Below are 18,519 nucleotides of genomic sequence, written 5' to 3'. Positions count from 1 at the left end.
ATATACAATGTTTTGCAAACTCTACCCCTATGAGGCCCAATGTACTCCCTGCCTATGCAAGTGCTTTCACTGAGCACCCTGAATGCTGCCTGAACTAAAACAGAGAGGTCGATGGAATTGCTTAAGGCCACACAGCAGCCCTGCAGAATTTGCTTCCTGCCCTCGAAAGGCATCCAGGGTTTGGGGCTGAGAGCGGCAGAAGGGACAGGGGAAAGCAACGCAGCTCAAGAAAGCGGAAGAGCCTGGCTCCAAAGAATTGTAAAATTTATTGTATAAGTATTGCAGCTTTTCAGAATGTCATCATTGCCACTAATGATTACTGATACACAACAAGCGATTTCATCAGGCCTGTGGATTGGCATCCAAATACAGAGTCTTACGCAGCAGCAACGTGGGCACTGCACCCAGCGTGCCACGGAGTTTACACACATGTAACTTGAACAGAACTTGGGAAACGGGGCTGCAAAAGAGAGCGGTTCCAACACCAAGGGAGCAACGTAAAAGCGTCGCCATCAGCACAACCACCGTGGAATCAGGCAGGCAAATGAGAGCGCAGCAGGTCCTCCTGAGCTCTATAGTACAGCAAAATTTGAAGCGCAGTTTCCGGAAAACCAAACTGAACATTTTTCTCTCCTTTATCACCAGGATGTTTTATGGATCTGGAAGCTTGGTGTTGCATGTAGAAAAAAAAAAATTCTCTGAAATGTACAATTCACAGAGCAGACAGACAAGGAGGGGAATGGGTTCGGTCCTTGGCCTGCCCCGGTGTTCGCTAGAGGTGGAGGGGAGTCGCTTTCAGCTCCTGGCAAAAACGTGAGGGAGCGAACGGCTCTGAGTGCACTCTGCTAAGGCCATCTGTGTAGACCTGGGCTTTGCGGGGGAAACTTTTCCTCCACAGGAAATATGATGATGGAAAAACAGGGAAATAACGTGAGTTGAAAAAGCTGAGCTCTGCCACCTTCTCTGAGCCCAGCCTGGTCCCCCTCCAACCAGCCACTGCTGAGGACCCCTCCCCTTCAACCTTCTCCTGGAAAAGGGGGCCCTCCTAAGGGATGCTCAAAGGCTTTTCAAGAGTAAGAGCATGACAGCCAACACCGAGAGGAAGGCTGTATCCTCAGGGCTCTGGGTTCGGCAGGGAAACCAAGAGCTCTGCAGAAACACACCCATAGTCTTCTTGGGAGGTGCCCTGGCCCTGACAAGTTGCTCTACCGTGAACTTCTGCAACTGTCGTCTGCTGGGCCTGGAGCCCAGGCATGATACTCTGGCACCGAGGACTGGACTACAATACTGGGGCACAAGGAGAGGGATGCTCTGCCCTCAAGCCAGCTGAGGTCAGTACCCCCGCCCCTGCTTCCTTTTCTAATTTGTTGCCCATCTGGCAAATGCAGACCACACATTCCCCCTCACAACCCCAGCAACAAGATGCAAGTTTTGGCTCAAGAGGAAGGACCCCAGGGGGACCTCAGGGACCCCTCGGTCTGGCCTTCATCTAACTCTAGAAACAAGGTCCGCATCTAGGCTTTTGACCCGGATAGGAGTTAAGTACTGACAGGCGGCTGGAGGGGTGGCCTGACCAAGGGAGGCACAGCCAGGGAGGAAGGAGGATGGGTGGGGCCCGGCACGAGGGTGATGGGGGCGTTTTTAAAGCAGTCACCTCTGTCGCCCACGAGTGAGAAAGGCAGGCCCGGGTGTGTAAGGGCGCTGTCCAGGAACGCTGCTGCCTGGGGACAGAAGGGGTCAACCGCTTCCTCAGTAAGGCACTAGGGAGACGCTTCACATAAAGGAAAGATACGTTTTTTTAAAAAAACTTTATAAATGTGTCCCCTGTACCTTTCAGGACAAACTCTAGGGATGTCTCTGCATGAATGACCTTTACAAAGAATCTTCAAGAGAGAGGCAGAGGTTAGGCTGAAGACCCCGCAGAGAGGCAGGTTTTATTGTCAAGGGACCAGAACTTTCTGCCAGGCTGGTGAGCGGGCACTCAGACACCTCGGTCACACCTATTGGTCACCATGTTCTTAAAAGGTATATAATAGAAATAGTTCAAATGGTCAGAACTTCAAAACTCTTCTCAAGGTTTTTAAGCAATAAAAAAGGTTGTTTAAAACAATAGTTATTGCCTCTTTTCCTTTTCCTTTCTGTTAACCGACTAGTCGGGATTCTGTCGAAAATGAAGAGACACTTCTGCGGGATGGGTGGGGCGGGGAGGGGGGTGCTACTCTCTTGCCAGGGGTGTCACCGCATGGAATATGAGCCCGTCCTTGGTGGCAGGAAGGACTCTCATTGGCTCAACTCTCTCCCGGTCATCTCCATCTACACACACACATGCCACCAGCGAGGGGTCCCACCAATATCTAAGCAGTAAAATCCTGGTAAACAAGAGTTGTGTCTGACAAAGACGCTTGTGAAAACAGACACACAAAGACACCAAAAACGATGGTTTCCACGGGGAAGGGAATGAAAATGCGAAAAGAGAGAAGGGGAAGAATTCTGCTTCTACATCCTAAAGCTTGAGTTTGTGTTGGTTTGACGGTTTTTCTCATTTTCACCCTTTCGCAGTGTCCTGGGAGAAACCTGGGCATACCGCTCTTTCCTCTCTGGTCTTCTGGCTATGGGCCTGTTACATGAGAACCGATATAAAGACAGGGGTGAGGTCACGCAGCTAGTCCTTTGGGCCTTTCCTACACGCCAGCAGGCTGCACCCACCTCAGCTGGTGCAGTGTGGAGCCGGCTGAACTGCCGAAGCACCCTGCACATCTGAACCACCTAACTGCCTCTGGCGGGGCCCTGGCGATGCAGGCAGGGAGCACCTTGGCGAGCCCCTTCCTATGGGGACCTTCATGGTTCAAAAAAGAAGAGAAAAAAAAAACCAAAAAACAAAAACTAAGATTCCTTCAGTAACAGTTAATCTTCATTTCGGGAAGAGCAAAGCCCACCTTCCTGGAACTTGGGGCCTGGAGTTAACTTTTCCTATTTCATTTGCGATCCAAAGGCTGTCCTGGCCCAGAGGAGGGCTAAACACGTCTCCTTCAGGAGGGAATGTAGATCGAGGTAATAACCTATCACTAGATGAAAGCTTCTACTCTGCAGGAGGTCAGCCCTGGGGAGCCTCTCTCCAGCCCCAGCGTGGAACCCACGCTCTGCCTGAAGTTGACTGGGAAATTCTGACATTTCTCCCTTAAAAGTCTTGACACACGTGGATAGAAGTTTCCATCAAACAAGCACTGACATATTTATATTAAAAAATAGTGCAAAAGCTCAACATTTATATAAATAACTCTAAACCCCTGCTTTGTAGTTTTTTTTTTCTTTACAAGGTAATACACACTTTCTCAGTTGGCACTCAAAAATTGCCATTTTTTTTTCTCTTGTAGTTCAGAAAACAACTTTTTTTTGTAATAGGCCTCTTCTAATACAAAAATACTCCTGCCCTCGCACATACAGTTTCTCTTATTTTATATATATTTATATATATAATATTGCAGATCTTTAAACAAAGGTTTTGTGCAAATATGTCTTTAAAGTTAAGTGAAATCATCATAAACAAAAGAAAGTAAGCATTCACGCACGCAGCTCAACTAGAAACAGAAAAGACTAGTGTAGAATATTTTTTTTCTCTTTTGCCTTCAAGACACAGCTCAACAAAGAAACATGGGATTTTTTTTTTTTTTTGCCTTTTTTTTTTTTGCAAGCTTTCTTAGCTTGTGCATTCAGACCAGACAGAACACGTAAATATTTATACACAGAGAGGTGGGGGAGGGGGGGAGGAGGATGGTTACGCGTCGCATTTTCTGTGTGTCGCCCCGGCCTCCTCTCTTTTCTTTCAAGAAGTGCGGAGTGATTTGCGGTTTTACCTACTGCGGCCCCGGCCCGCCCTCGGGACTCCTAGAGGGGGTGTCCCTTCTGTTTATCCTTCTCTTTGCTCCAGGCCGCTGTGCTCTCCAGGGGGGCGATGTGTGCGGGGTGCAGCCGGGTGCCCTCCAGCAAGGAGGCCGGCCCGCTGCTCTGCTGGTGCTGGAAAGTGGAGGTGCCGGGGTAGTGACCGATGACCTCGCTGTAGGTGGGGGGCGGCCCCTCCATGCGCCCGCCGCCCCCGTAGCACGTGGCGCTGATGCCCGAGTTACTGCTGGGGGGGCAGGGGCCGCCCAGCATGGCACTTTCCATCAGGTCGCTGTCGAAGATGGTTCTGTTCGGGGGTGCGCGCACCGACTCCCGGTTCAGCTCCAGCTGCTGCTCGGGGTCCCGCAGCTGGAGCGTGCAGGGGCCCTGGTAGGGCGGGGGCTCCTCCCCGTCCGACAGCGAGATGGTGGGTGGTAGATCGATCTCGTGCTGCAGGTACGGGTAGGTGGGCTGGAAGCGGTGGAAGCGGTCCCGCTGGGCGAAGGCGGGCACAGCCAGGCGGTCGGTGGCCCGGGGTGGGGCATACACCTGCGGCTGGAGGGCAAGAGCCAAGTTAGGGTCAGGGCCCAGCAGGGGGGTGGGGGTGGGGGTGCTGGGGTGTTGGTGGGGGGTGCTGCTTATGACTCTGCTCTCTGGGGAGTGAGGGTGGGGGTAGGGAGCAGAGCCCGGAGTCCAGCATCCGATGCCTGGAGAGCCCTGGAGTGTCACACAGTGGCGTCACACGGTGGAAAGAGGGCCAGTCCAAGTCCTTCGGTGTCGCAGAGATTAAGGGCTGCTTGCTGGGGGTGGGGAGCGCACAGTGTCCCGGCGGGGACCATTCCGGCTGCCCAGGAGGGTTCTTCAGAGAAGAGTAGGAGTGGGCCTCGAGCAGCCACTCTACTAACAGGGGAGGTGCCTCCGGCCTGGGGAAGGGAAGCTACTGGGCAGAGGGGCGTCCACGACAGCGGCCTCGGGAGCAGGGGACGGAGGGAGTCCCCCTCCATCACTTGGGGGAGTGATGGAGGGTAGGCAGCGCTAAGACTCACCTCTGGAATTCCATTGCCTGACACCGTGCTCTCTGAGGGCCAGAGGCATCCTTCCTGTATGGGTAGAAGGCCACAATCAAGATAATGAACATATCCATCAACCCAGAGTTTCCTTGGGGACTTGTTTTCTTGAGGATCCCCAGGTAAGGCGGTTATCACCTGCAGTCTTGGGGAGTTGGGGGCGGGGGGCGGGGGGCTTCGCCTGGAAGATTGTAATTTCCTATGTGGCCGCTAGGGGGCTCTGTGAGTCTCAAAACCGTCCCATCAGGAAAGCAGTTACCCTACACAGACTCACTGAGGTCTAGTTTATTCCCGGTGTGTGGATACAGAGAGCAGATACATACGGTTACTGTTAATATGGTCACCCAGGGCCCTTTCGGTACTGATGTTAGGAATGCCTTGGTGCCAGGCACTGTGCTCAGCTCTTTAAAGCACTAACTCAATTCCCCTGAAAAAACAGCGTGTAGCTAACAGCATCCACCCAGCTGGTAAGAGGCAGGGCTGGTATCCACACCTTTTCTGCTATTGCCAGACTCATTTGGACTCAAGCCGGCCCTAGCAGGCTCTATGGCCCCGGGGTGGGCCCCTGGCACAGCCCACATGGGCATCAGGAAAACATGAGGGCACACCCACCTGCTCCCCATTCAAGTTGGGAGCCCCGGAAAGGGGTGCAAGCAGCCAGGGTCAGCTTGGATCAATGTGAACTTGCCTAAAACCCCTCTGGGAGGCCCTCCGTCCAGGGTTCAAACCATCTCTGCCCACCCACTAGCCCAGGGAGTCTCCACTAGGGAGCTTAGGAATATACCAGTCAATGCTGGGAGGCCCCACTGCAGACCCCAGAATCGCCGCCATCCTTGTCACCTGACTAACCCCAACTTGTGCACCTGGAGGTCACCTCCTCCTCCAGGGAGGCCTCCAAGGACCACCCACCCCCCAGAGGCCCCTCCCCAGGCTCCCACAGCATCTCTGCTCCTGTGCCAGCCCAGCCCCACTGTGAGTAACCCGGCATCAGCTTGCTGCCCTGCACCTGCCCACGGGCTGAGTCTTAACTTACCCTGTTCCCTGACTCAGTGAGTGGCCCCGACACCTTTCCAGGTCCCACTGCCAGACCCACGCACTGCTTCTGGCAGCTCCTTCTCTTGCCCCCTCCACTCCCCAACACTTCCTTCTCTTCCTAAAAGCATCCCTGGAAAGCCTGTCCAGCCTGCTCATGGCTTCTCCATCTAGATCAGGGGTCCGAAAGCTGACTCCATCAAGGGCTAGGGGGTCTGTCACGCCACTAACACGGGTGCTGCCGGGTGAGCACAGCCACAGTAAGAGTCCAAGGGAATGAGCCAGGAGAACCTGATAGAGCGGGCAGCTGGCCCAGGTCTGTCTATACCCAGGTGGCCCCCAACCTGCCCTCAGCTGCAGACTTCAAGCTGCGATCTGTCACTGCAGCGGCTGGCATCTCTGTTGTCATCATCATGCAGTGTTTTCTGGCTTCTCTGGTGCAGCGCCAGCTGGGACGTGTGGTCTCAGGGCACAGGGCTTACCTGAACATGAACCCCACCCTCTGACAGATGAGGAAATGAACTCCCAGGGGTCACCCTGAAAAGAGGCCACAGCAGGACAGCTATGGCAGGGGTGGTCTCTGCGCCAAGCAGACAATGGCTGTCTCTGGGTCTCTCTGGGAGGTCATGGGGCCCCAAGACTCTGCAAATGTGCCCTGTCTAGCAGGAGCCCCAGGGGAGCCGCTACACGTATTTCAGGTCTAACAAGCCTCTGCGTTTATCCAGCCGGGCATCCCCAGGGGCCCATGCAGGTGGCTGGTAGATGTCGAGGGGTACTTTCTTTTAGCCTCAGATGTTCAGGAACCAGAACCTGGATCCTGGCCTCCATCTGGGCACGAAGACCCAGTGCTGCCCACATGGCTGTCCCCTTTCCATGGTTACCAGCATCCCTCACATGGAAACCTCTGCCATCTTCCCAGCTCTCACCACTAACATCACCCTTCCTGTGACCCTGTGGGGGGGTGGGCAGGAGAGAGGCGAGCCCCTCCTGTTTTACAGATGTGCACACTGAGGCTCAGAAGGGGTGAGATGTCCTGCCCTGGGGCATAGCTACCGGGCTGCAGTCTTCCTGTTGTCCAAAGTACTCTCTTTTGCACCAGGATCTGAGAGGGGTAAAATAGGCCTCAAGCTGTCGCTTAGAAGCTGTGTGCTGGGGCTGCTGCTGCTAAGTCGCTTCAGTCATGTCTGACTCTGTGCGACCTCATAGACGGCAGCCCACCAGGCTCCCCCGTCTCTGGGATTCTCTAGGCAAGAACACTCGAGTGGGTTGCCATTTCCTTCTCCACAGAAGCTGTATAGCCTCAGGCAAATGTTCCCGCCTCTCTGAGCCCCGTTTCTCCTAAGATGGGCAGATCACCGACTGCAGAGGTGGCAGCAGACTGCTGGCTCCGCCCCTTGGGCAACAGCACATGAACACACGGGTGAGCCTCAGATGCTTCTGAGCAGCGGTGCAGCGCCCTCCGGGCACACCGGGCCTCAGGGTTGGGGCGCCCCGTGTTCACAGTCGAGGGACCTGAGCGGACATGCTCCTTGCCTTGGCAGGCTGGCGATGTACACAAGCGGAGATGCCCGAACCCGCCAGCCTGACGTGGCCCAGTGAGACATCCCTCAAAGCTGAGAGGCCACGGTGGCCGCCCCGGCCTGCTTGTCACTGCCCCGCCGATGCCCGGCCAACACAGGCTCAGGGACGTGCTCCCTGCAGAGCCCTGGGGCTGTCCTCTGTGATCCGCAGCCTGCCGGTCACACAGCCGCTCCTGTCCAGGTTGTTACACTCCACCTCACAGGTGTGGAGGTGGAAACTGTTAAGCAATGGACTCTGCACCGCCTCCCGGTCCATCTGCTGAGGAACACCCACTGGCGGGCAGGGGCGGCCCGACGGCACAGGCGAATGAGGGGGGACGTGGGTGCTGAGATCTGGGGGAGGGCGAGGTCCCTTCCTGCTGGGAGCCGCTCCGTCTGCCCCAATTGTGAGCACTCAACCCCAACACCACACGCACATGATGGGGGTGTCCAGGCCCCCGGAAGCTCAGGCACTCACCGAGGACAAGGCGTCTTCCCTCCTCCTGCTCTGGCTGTGCCGGCTGATGAAGGAGCGAGCGGACAGCTTATAGTGGCTCAGCAGACACGTGATCACCACCACCATCACCATGACCACCACCACGATGATGGTGATCTCAACGAACTCCAGCTCCGCTGCAAGACCAAGGGGACACGTGAGACATTGGGGTTCCCAGAGCAGGCAGGGGCTTGGTGCCAGCTTTCCTGAGCACCCATACACCCCAGCACAGAATCACACCCCAACATCCCTGTACACCCCCAACACTCTGCCACACCCATACACAAACACAAACACAGATAACACACCCACGCACAGACATATTTATCACACACACAAGACGCACAGAGACACCACCCTCGACAGGACGGGAGGGTATGAGGGCCACCCCCACCTCCAGGAAGAGGCCTCAGAAAAACCACATTCCGGGAGGCTGCAAACACTGCAACTCTCATTTCTTTTTTTCGGGTTGTTTTGTTTTTTTTCCCCCAGAAAGCGGAAAAACCCTCAAGTGCTGGAAAAGGAAAGAGGTTATTTTGATCCTGCCAGAGTCGGGGCAGTTTCTGCTGACTCGAGCGGGTCTGTGTCGGGCCGATCGGCAGGTGGCCATGCGCAATGCCAGCAGAGCCCCCAGCAGTGGCAGGTGAGAGGCTGGGGGCCGGGGCAGTGACTTGGCTGCGGGGAGGCGGGGGGGGGGGGGGCACAGCCAGCCTCCTCTGGTCCAAGGCTGCCCACGGACAAGCCAGGAAATGTGTCTCCCCAGATCCCAGAGGGCAGGCAGGAAGACCCTCCCCCCACCCCGCCCCCTGGCACTGACAAGCAATTAGCCGAGGTCTCCCCAGGGGTACAGGTTCAAGCTCAGGGCCACTGACTCAGCGCTTCCTCTTCTCAGACAGACATACGGAAGCTGGAGGAGTGGGGGCGGGCGAAGGTGGGGCCTTGAAAGCAGGCAGTGAGGTGCACTGTGTCACCATGTGCCGTGTGCCACTCACCCGGGGCCTGGCCAGAGCCTGTGAGGGCAGCCCCTCCTGCCACCAGCCTCTGCTTCCAGCGGGAGATCGACTTGTCCTGGGTGGACGTTCCTGCTGGTTCGGCAGGACCCCTCTGCACGCAGCCCGCCCACAGCCCTCTTTGGAGCCCTGGCCACCCGTTCTTCCTACCCAGGCTCTGCGGGACACCCACCTTCTCCCACCATGTTAAGCCTTTTTGCCCAGACGTGCCAAAGTCTGCGTGATGCTGTTAGTTGAGTGGGTCTGCCCCCTGGGGGACACGTGGCAATGTCTGAGGACACTAGTGGCTCAGACTGGTGTCACTAGTGACACAACCGAAGGCGCTCCCAGAATCTAGAGGGTGAGAGCCAAGGTGTTGCTTATCAGCCTACAGTCCATAAGACCACAGGGACAAAGAATGTGCCAGGGCTGAGCGTCTCTGTGCAGGGCTGAGCCTATATATGGGTGCTTTCTCATCATCCTGCCTCACAGGTGAGGGGACCCAGGTTCAGGTCATGTGACAGACTGCCCGTTGGTGACTCCCTCATTGGATGTCCACTGCTGCACCCAGAATTCCATCTGGAGCCTGGGTCCTGGCTCCAGCCTGGGGGGTGGGGATGGGATTCACATCCTTATCTTGCCCTGGGAGGGACAGGAGGGACGATGAAGTAGCCAGGGATTTCAGTGAGTCCTTCCTGATGCCTGAGAAGGCTGGGCCCCGCCTGGTGGGAAATTGGACAAGCCTCAAACCCTCAGAGGGACTCGTTCCCTTTCCCGCCAGGAGGGTGTGGGGCCTGAGCTGGCAAAGGCCAGGATGTTGGCCTGGAACCCAGTGGCTGTGGCCACACCTCCTGCCTCCCCAGACAGGCTGGTCTGGGGCCTGTGCGCTAGGGCCTGGGATAAAGCTGCCCATTCAGGGGACACACAGGCTGGCTTTGTGCAACACCCACGCCCCCTCCTCAGAGGGGCCTGCAACCCCTCCCCCAACACCGTGCACTCTTCACCCCGGTCTGGACTTGGGGGTAGGCACCCTTGCCCTCCTCCGCCCGTCTCTAGGGGCCCTGCCCACGCCTGGCCTGAAGCAAGGGAGGTGTCTGTGTCTCCGTCCCAGGCCTGGCGGCCTGCAGGCTCCTGGCCAGGCCGCTGCCCTCCTCTAGGTAACATCCAGTGGGGAGGCAACAGGGCTGGAGGTGTCCTATTGGGTCAACAGATGAGGCCCCACGGGCCGAGTGGGTGTGAATAAAGCCCACAGCTCTCCCGACCCCCAAAGGGCGGGAGGACCTGATTTCTGGGGTGCAGTGTCAGAGTGAGAGAATCACCCCCAGAAAGGAGCCCAGGGTGCTGAAGGCACTAACATGACTGCACTGGTTCCTGGGCCACAACCCCACACAAATCCACATGGGGGACGACGGGGCGAAATTCTCAGGGGACCACGAAGTGCTTCCAGGCTCTATTTTGGAAGCCAGAGGCCTGGGGTCGTGGCCAGAAGGGAAAGGAGATGCCTAAGGGTTGCAGGGTCCCTGAGGCAGCTCCGGGGCTGGCACAGCACTCCATGGGGATGCCCAGGCTGGCTCTGTGACCCTCACTCACTCTGAGCCCATCCCAGTTTCCCCAAGTGGAAAGGAGAGGCTGTGTGGGGGCCCACATGGCCAGCACTCAGGGAACACTCCCTCAATGTGACCATGGTTAGCGGAGGCTCCCCAGCATACCAGCCAAAGCAAACAAGGACAGTCCAAACCCATATGTCTGAAGAGAGAGGGTCAAGCAGGACCCAGCTGGATATTCCAGGGTGTGCACAGACACGAGGTCTTCCTAGGTGGTATTAGTGGTAAAGATTCCACCTGCCCATGAGTAAGTGATGGGTTCGATCCCTGGATCAGGAAGATCCCCTGGAGGAAGGCATGGCAACACACTCCAGTATTCTCGCCTGGAGAATCCCATGGACAGAGGAGCCTGGCAGGCTACAGTCAGTGGGGTCACGCAGAGTCGGACACAACTGAGCGACTGAGCATGTGGAAAGACATGGAGACACGGGAACAGGGGGACTGAGGGGGTCAGGAGAGGCCCCCCCAACCAACAGGTGATTCATCTCAACCCGTAAGGCAAAAATAAGCCTAGGCTGGGTGTCTTGACCTTGGCCATGGGGTGAGGGGGCTCTGGTCCCCTGGATAGCACAGTGAACTTTCACACTCAGGGTGCTCCTTCCTGGAGACTCTGCCTTCAGGGGACCTGAACTCACCTCTTTGGGACATGCATCAGAAAGCATCTGCTGGAATACGGGGCAAATGGGAGGGCCTGAGGGCATTTGCATCCACAGTCCTGTCCCCACCCAAGCAACAAACAGAGCTGTGGGTGGCCACCCTCTTAACACAGGCTGTGCTGTCCACTTGCCCCAAGCTCCACCGGGGCCCTAGTTCTGCTTGACCTCATCTGCCTGGCCTCTCTGGATCTTCGTGCTCAGCTCCTCACTCCTGCTCCCACTGCAGGCATCACTAATTGAGCAAGAGCTCCTCCTCATCAGGTCAACAGGGTGCTCCAGACAGGCACTGCTAGCTGAAACCGCAGCAGGCCAGAGAGCCCCTAGGCAGGCTGGGTCAGTGCAGCCCCAACTCCCCATCTCTCCAGAACCTAGGAACAGCTGGTGAAGCTGCCTGGCCTTTAACGCCGGCAGCATATTAAAGAGTTTTAAAAGCAACGAGAGGCCAAAGTCTGCAGGATGGGTGGCTTCTAGACTTCCAGCCAAGAGAGGAGCCCCCAAGATGCAGAGCCACACCGATCCTGCCTCAGTGTCCTCAGTCTCACGGGCTTCCCTTTACCTGGACGTGGGACCAGGTGCCCAGCACACTGGTGGAAGGGATAGGTCCAATCGCTGCCCTCCACTCAGTTCAACTCTCCTGTGACCACAGGGCTCACAGCAAAGCCTGGTCACAAACAAAGGGGAATCAGAGCAGGAGGGGGTGGCGGGCTGGTCCCCAGCCCAAACTCCCTGTTGTCATAGCAACCACTCACTGGGACTACAGTCAGGATGCTAACATGTACAACACGTGCACCGCCCTGCGCTGAGCCCGCCTCCCCCAGGTCTATGAGAGCCATCACCATTCTATTGTGTAGACGAGCCAACGAAGGCACAGACAGTTCCTCCAGATCAAAGGGCAGGGCCAGTCCCAAATCCAGAGCCTCCTTGAAGGAACGAGAGGGGAAACGGCCTTTATCTCCTGCTAAATGCTCCCAGCTTTCCTGAAGTATCTGTCAGTTTCCCCGCCTACGTGGGAACACCTCAGAATATGCCTAGCCCTGCATCTGCCAGCTGCTGGCCGTGTGACCCTGGCCATATGCACCCCTGAGAGCTCCAGGAAAGATGAAGAAGTACATGTCAAGGGCTCAGAACAGGGCGGGAGACAGTGGGTGATCCGCTGTCACCACCATCACAACCCCATGCCTTTGGGACAGCAGGCACCCTTCATCCAGGCTGATGCCCTGGAAACACTGAGCATGCTTTCATGGGCCTCTGTCCCAGGGTCAGTCAGAAAAGGTCACCCAGGGTGGTGGCTGGACTTACGGGCACCGGTCCCTGCTTAGAGGACCTGAGCAGAGAACAGGAGTCTTTGGGGAGGAAACATCACACTTCCCTCATTCTGATCTGGGTGTCAGGTCCGCTTACCATGGGGCAGCGGTCCTGTCATTTTTCTTGGTAATTTCCCCCTTGGGGTGGGTGACGGATGCAGCAGGTTCTCTGGGGGTGGCCAAGCCCATCTTCCACATGCAAAGTAAGGTCACTCTTATTTAATTGAGCGTCTTCTTTCCTCGTGGAATAACTTCAAATTAATAGCTCCGTCCACCTCACTGGAGCAGCCTGACTCTGCTTTTGTGTCTCCTCCTCTAGGGACGGATGCAGTCACTTTGAGGTGTGCATACGGGCGTCTCTGGTCCTTTCCCAGCTCGCCTCACACTAATGAAGGGTAGTGTCTGGGAGCCCCCTCAGGGCCAGGTGTGGCCCGGATCTCTTTGGGTATCATCTTATTGAATCCTCAGCTGCATTCTGTGAAATAGACACTAATATGACCCCCGCCGCCAACTTTACAGATGAGGAAACTGAGGCTGCGAGAAGGGAGATGACTGGCCAGTTCAAGACCCCAAACCCCCAAGCCTGTGCTTTCAGGGATGGATTAGGCCGACAGCCCCACACCCAATGGTCCTGGGTACCGTGGTCCCAGAATGTCAGGAACAGTGTTGGTTCAAGTCAGGCACTCGTGTGGAATGGGACTGTTTGCCAGGGTAGATCGAGACTGCCTAGAGCATCACTTGCCATGTGGTCCATGAAGCCAGTATCTTGACCAGTGGTCCCCACCTCCCCACCAGCACAGAGGAAAGTCACAGGATGGTTGTTAGAAAGGCCTTGTGCCATGCATTTGGGGGAGCTCTGGGCACCTCCCACGAAACTGCATAAAGACACAGCTGCCTTCTCTGTCTCTATCTGAGTGCCAAGCACCTGCCCAGGACAGGACATCCCTCCCCACTTAGTTCCCACAAACCGAGGGGCAGTGTCGGTCCCGTCAGGCCAGGAGTCAGAGAGCAGTCCTGACCCCATGGCTTCCTTCCCTGCAGCTGGGGGAGCCAGGATGAGGTCTCAGAATGCTTATTTTAAAATAAAATTAAACTGAATAAAAATTCATGTGAGGCTTTAAAAGGAACCCAAATCTACCAAAATATAGTTCTCAAACTCTCAATCAGACTTTTGATATAGGAAGAACATACAGGATCACGCAAGCGACCTGGGATACTATCACATTAAATGCGACCCAGCAGGTTTCCATGGATAGGAAGTCTGTGGTTTCTACTGGTGACTGGATTGCAAGTAGCTGCTGATGCCCTGTGGTTTGGTACCCATGTTCCTGTTAGGGGTGGTTAAGGTGAAGATGCAATTCTTTTGCAACCAAGTTTATGGCCCCCTGTTCTGAGTGAAAGAGCCAGACCTAAACCAAAAGCAGGAGCCTCAGTTCAAACCCCTGTCCGGCTGCTTCCTGGCTGTAAATGGGGAGAGGGCTGGTGCAAAATTTGCCATGCAACGTGTGGGCACAACCATCACTGGGTTTTCAGTTAATCATCGGAGAAGCAGCCGGATACTGGAGATCTTTTCTCTTTCCTTGGCTGGAGAGCTGGGCCAGAGTCCACCCAGCTCCTGCCAGCCCACAGGAGGTTTCCAGACCAGACGACCCCCCCCCCCACCGCCCCCCGCCCTGTGTCTGCTCCGGGCGGAGGGGCAGGCGGCGTGCTCCCTGGTTAACAAGCAGTCCGTGCAGGCGGCCCTGTCTGGCCTCCTGGCCGCACACTGAGGAATTAGGAATTGGCACTGTCTGAAATTTATGAAAATCTAATCTCGTTAGGCCTGCCTGGATGAGACTGGCCGGGGCAGGCCTCATTGTCATTCTGAGGAGCCCCAGCCAGCCTGGGGTTCCTGCCACTTCATTTACTGCCCCTCCCCCACCATCGCATTTGAATAAGAACCCAGCTCCTTTTTCCCCCTGGAATTTCAAATAAAATTGAGCCAGACGTCAAAGGAATAACTTTCTGATCACTCCTGGTGCCATTTCAAACACCCCTGACGGCACATTGATTTCTTAGGGTAAGACCGTTTGTAAGTAAAAGAACGGATCTTTCTCTTAAGGTTCGGGAGGTGGGCAGAAATCTAGGCCAGTTTTCTCATTTTTAAAGACAGACTGTACGCTTACCCAGCCCCTACTCTGTGCCAAGCATGCAGCTGGGCGCCAGGCGCCTGATAGCAGAGTACATAACCATGAGATACTGTCCACAATGCTGTCCAGCGTTGGGTGCAGGGAGGCGAGGGAAAGCCTTGCACTGGGGCCCAGGGCTCCCCCCATTGCTGCTCATGGCAGAGTTCGGAGCACTGATTCAGAACACGAAGTATGCCCCCAAGATTCCTGGGTTCGAATCCCAACTTTGCCACTTTAACTGTGACCTCAGGCACATTACTTAGTGTCCTCATCTGGGGGAGAAAACACGGAGGGCTGACCCAGTTCCCATCCCATGTGGCTGTGGTGAGAACTGTACCAGTCAGTTTGCAGCCACAGACTCAGGTTGGCAGCGCCTCTGCAAGAACACCCGAGAAGCCTCATTATGTGGAATCCAGAACCCCAGGCCCTGGGCCACACCTATCCTCTGCCCCACACAGACCTGAGCTGGGTGGTGGAATCACAGTGGCTGGAGAAGGCCCAGCAAGGCGGTCCCTCTGCCAGCACCGTAGCTGACAGACGGTGCAAGCTGGGAGCATCTCTGAAAAGCAAAGTAACAATCTCTCAAAACTTTCAAACGAGAACTCCTGACCAGACAAATCACCTCCTGGGTATTTATCTCCACACGCAGGTTTCCTGGGATTCTCTGCCTTTAGCTCTCTGTTCTAGTGAGGATTTTGTTCTGTGCTCTGTGAAAAAAAAGTGGAAGTGTGAGTCGCTCAGTCATGTCTGACTCTTTGCGACCCCATGGGCTGTTGCCCACCAGGCTCCTCTGTCCGTGGGATTCTCCAGGCAAGAGTACTGGAGTGGGTTGCCATTCCCTTCCCCAGAGGATCTTCCCGACCAGGGATAGAATGAGCATCTCCTGCATTGCAGGCAGATTCTTCACCGTCTGAGCCACCAGGCAGGGAAGCCCCTGTGCTCTAAGAGGACCAAACATAGCTCACTCCAGGGCCTTTGAATGAGACCCTCCTTCTGTCTGGAATGATCTTACCCACGAGCCTGTGCTTGCTACCCCCTCACCTCCTTCCTGATCTCCATTCCAGTGTCACATACACAGAAAGCATGCTGAGCATCCTGTCTGCATCAGTGTCTGCCCTGGTCCCTGGGACCCATGTCCCAAGCTTGCTTCACGGTTCTCTGTAGCTCTCATCAGGGGCTTGCGCCTCTCCCTCCCAGAACGCCAGTGTCCATCGCTCATTCTCTGTGTCCCCAGCACATTCCCCAGGGCAGGCACACAAGAAATGCATGGCATAAAGGATTACAGTGTTCTCAAGTATAAAGAAGAGCACAGGAAGGCCCGCTGCAGGTGAAAAGGCAAAATCCCTGGGAACCACTTAAATGTCCCCCCTGCCCAAGGGGCTGACACAACCTAGGAAGCCACTGCTAGCAGATTTGTGTACAGTGATAAATTATACACCGATTTGTGCTTCTTCCTGAGCAAGAGAAGCTATCCAATGAGACGGGACCATCCTTGTTTAAAAAAGCACAGACGTGTATTTTAAAATAAAAGTGACTCGGGTGATGCATACGAACTTCTGTGAGTGACTACATGCATCTACATGGCCCCAGGGCCAGGCATGGTTACCCTGGGGGTGCCCGAGAGGGGATGGCTCCTTCCTTGTAATACACACTCCTGCACACTCACCTTTGAGCACGTGCAATTACATCCACAGGAAAAGAGACAAAGCATCTGCCGGTCTCCAAACCAGGTGGCTGATCCCTGGAATGGGGGTTCCCAGAGGTCTCCTGGCAAAGACGCTGTCATCTTGGGTCTAGCAGCACTTTTCGGGGGTTGGGGGGAGGCTGGGTCAAGCCCCTCAGCCTGGGATAGAGGGCAGTGGAGCCCTGGCTTTGGGTGCCTCTGATGGGCCCTGGGAGTTTAGGTGCTGAGCTGGGGTTGCTCTTCATGGGGCAGGCGAGGGCCTGACCGCCCCTCCATGGTGCCCTGGCTGAGGAGCCCAAGGTGATACCCAGGTGCCAGGTGGTCGTCTAGTCCCCTCACCTGGAGAGGGGAGACACGTGTGGCTGAACCCAAAGCTGCCCTGTGAGACTGTGTCTCCCTACTCTCTCCAACACCGGCTGAACTGACGGCCACTCTGGGGATGAAAGTGTTGTACTGTAGACAGAGCAAATGGGACGACAGGAGATGGGCCACACTGACACCACTCCTTCCATCCACCTGAGCCACCTCCAGCCTTTCCTCGCCTGGCTGACTCCTTCCCTCCCTTCCCTCTTCCCCCGCTGGACTGCACCTGTGTGCACAAGTATGCATGAACACACACACATTTTTCTGCTGGGCTTCCCCCTGATCCCTCCCTGAGCTCCCCAGCATGCGGGCATCACTCTCTCCACTCTTGTCTACCCTACTCTGCTCAAGAGCATCTCAGGATGGGAGCACCAGATCTCAGCTCTGTAGCCTGTCCAGCGGAGCCTAACAGAGAAGGCTCCACACTGGTCTGTCCCAGCGTCAGTGGAAGCATTCGGAAGCCCAGGGGACCATACAGTCAAGGTGCACTAATTAGCCAACAAATACAGAGCCAGGTTTAAAGGATGTGAACGATAAATCATCAGTCCCACATACCCTTCTGTGCTGTGCATCTCCTTTAACTAGTAAGACACCTAGTCCTGCATGTAGGCGAACTGCCTTCTTGAACCCAAGTGGCAACGTGTGCAGCGCTTCACTCATTTTGGGGCTTCAGCCCACACATCCCGAGGTCACCTTGCAGGAGGTCACCTGAGAGAGGGCTGCAGCTGGGTGATGGGTGAGCCCTGAGTCTCAAAGTGTGTGTGTGGGAATGGGGAGGTAAAATCAACTCCAGGGCGAGCAGAGGGCCTGTGTAATCATTTTAGAGCCTCGTGATTAAACGCTCCTTCAATAAGGAAAGACAAAGCCGTGCCTTTTATCTTTCTTGCTATTACCCAAATGGAAAGAACTAATGGGATTTTTTTTCCTATTGTCACCAACATCGAACATCTTTAAACACCCACTGTCAGCAAAATATCAATCACCGTTTCAGAGTTATTGGCAGAACGGAGTGAATTTGCGGCGAGAGAGAGCAGTTTCTGTCAATGGACACGGAGGTGCAATGGAAAGTTATTTAAAATAAATCAAATGCGCTTTGTTAATTGAGGAGAGGAGGCGTGGGTGAGTGAGCTGTCTGCGGTGGCAGCGTCAATGACCGTAATCAGCTTGGAGGGCGTCGTGGCAGGACCTATCAAAATCTAAAAGGCATGCTACCTCTCCAGCTTGCAATTTTAACTTCCAAGATTGTATCCAACAGAAAAATCCGCAGAAGGACCTGAGAGCATACACGTATAAGGACACTTCTGCAGGTTTTTTTGCGACTGTGAACAACCAGAGACCATCTAAATTCCACTAACCTAACCGTCGTATATATGTATCTCACTGTCTTGCCGTTATATGACCCCAAAATCCCACTCCTGGGCATGTATCCAGAGAAAGCCATAATTCAAAGGATGCATGCACCCCAGTGTTCATTGCAGCACTGTTTACAACAGCCAGGACAGAGAAACGTGTCCACGTACAGAGAAATAGATAAAGAAGACATGATACATACATACCATGGAATATTACTTGGCCATCAAAAGGAACAGTACAGTGCCATTTGCAGAGACTTGGATGAAACTAGAGACTGTCATACAAAGTGAAGTAAGTCAGAAGAGAAAAAGAAATATCATTTATGCATGCATGCATGCTCAATCATGTCTGACTCTTTGCGAACC

The 18,519-nt window shown here is 55.1% G+C and overlaps 1 protein-coding gene across 2 annotated transcripts in view; it reads right to left on the bottom strand.

The window, feature by feature from the left end:
- The window catches only part of PMEPA1 (prostate transmembrane protein, androgen induced 1), a 56,872-nt gene continuing 38,600 nt past the window's right edge, over positions 248-18,519 (bottom strand). For both annotated transcript variants that reach the window (XM_018057627.1, XM_018057626.1), the window contains exons 2-4: positions 8,016-8,170; positions 4,926-4,979; positions 248-4,434 (exon numbers count right to left, since the gene is read on the bottom strand). In XM_018057627.1, the coding sequence (XP_017913116.1) occupies positions 3,886-4,434; positions 4,926-4,979; positions 8,016-8,170 (758 nt within the window). In that variant the 3' untranslated portion in view covers positions 248-3,885. The remainder of the gene's footprint in view (positions 4,435-4,925; positions 4,980-8,015; positions 8,171-18,519) is intronic.

This window comes from Capra hircus, chromosome 13, assembly GCF_001704415.2.
Source record: "Capra hircus breed San Clemente chromosome 13, ASM170441v1, whole genome shotgun sequence".
In the NCBI taxonomy this organism is placed as follows: Eukaryota; Metazoa; Chordata; class Mammalia; order Artiodactyla; family Bovidae; genus Capra; species Capra hircus.
This window is presented reverse-complemented; position numbering and strand designations above follow the sequence as displayed.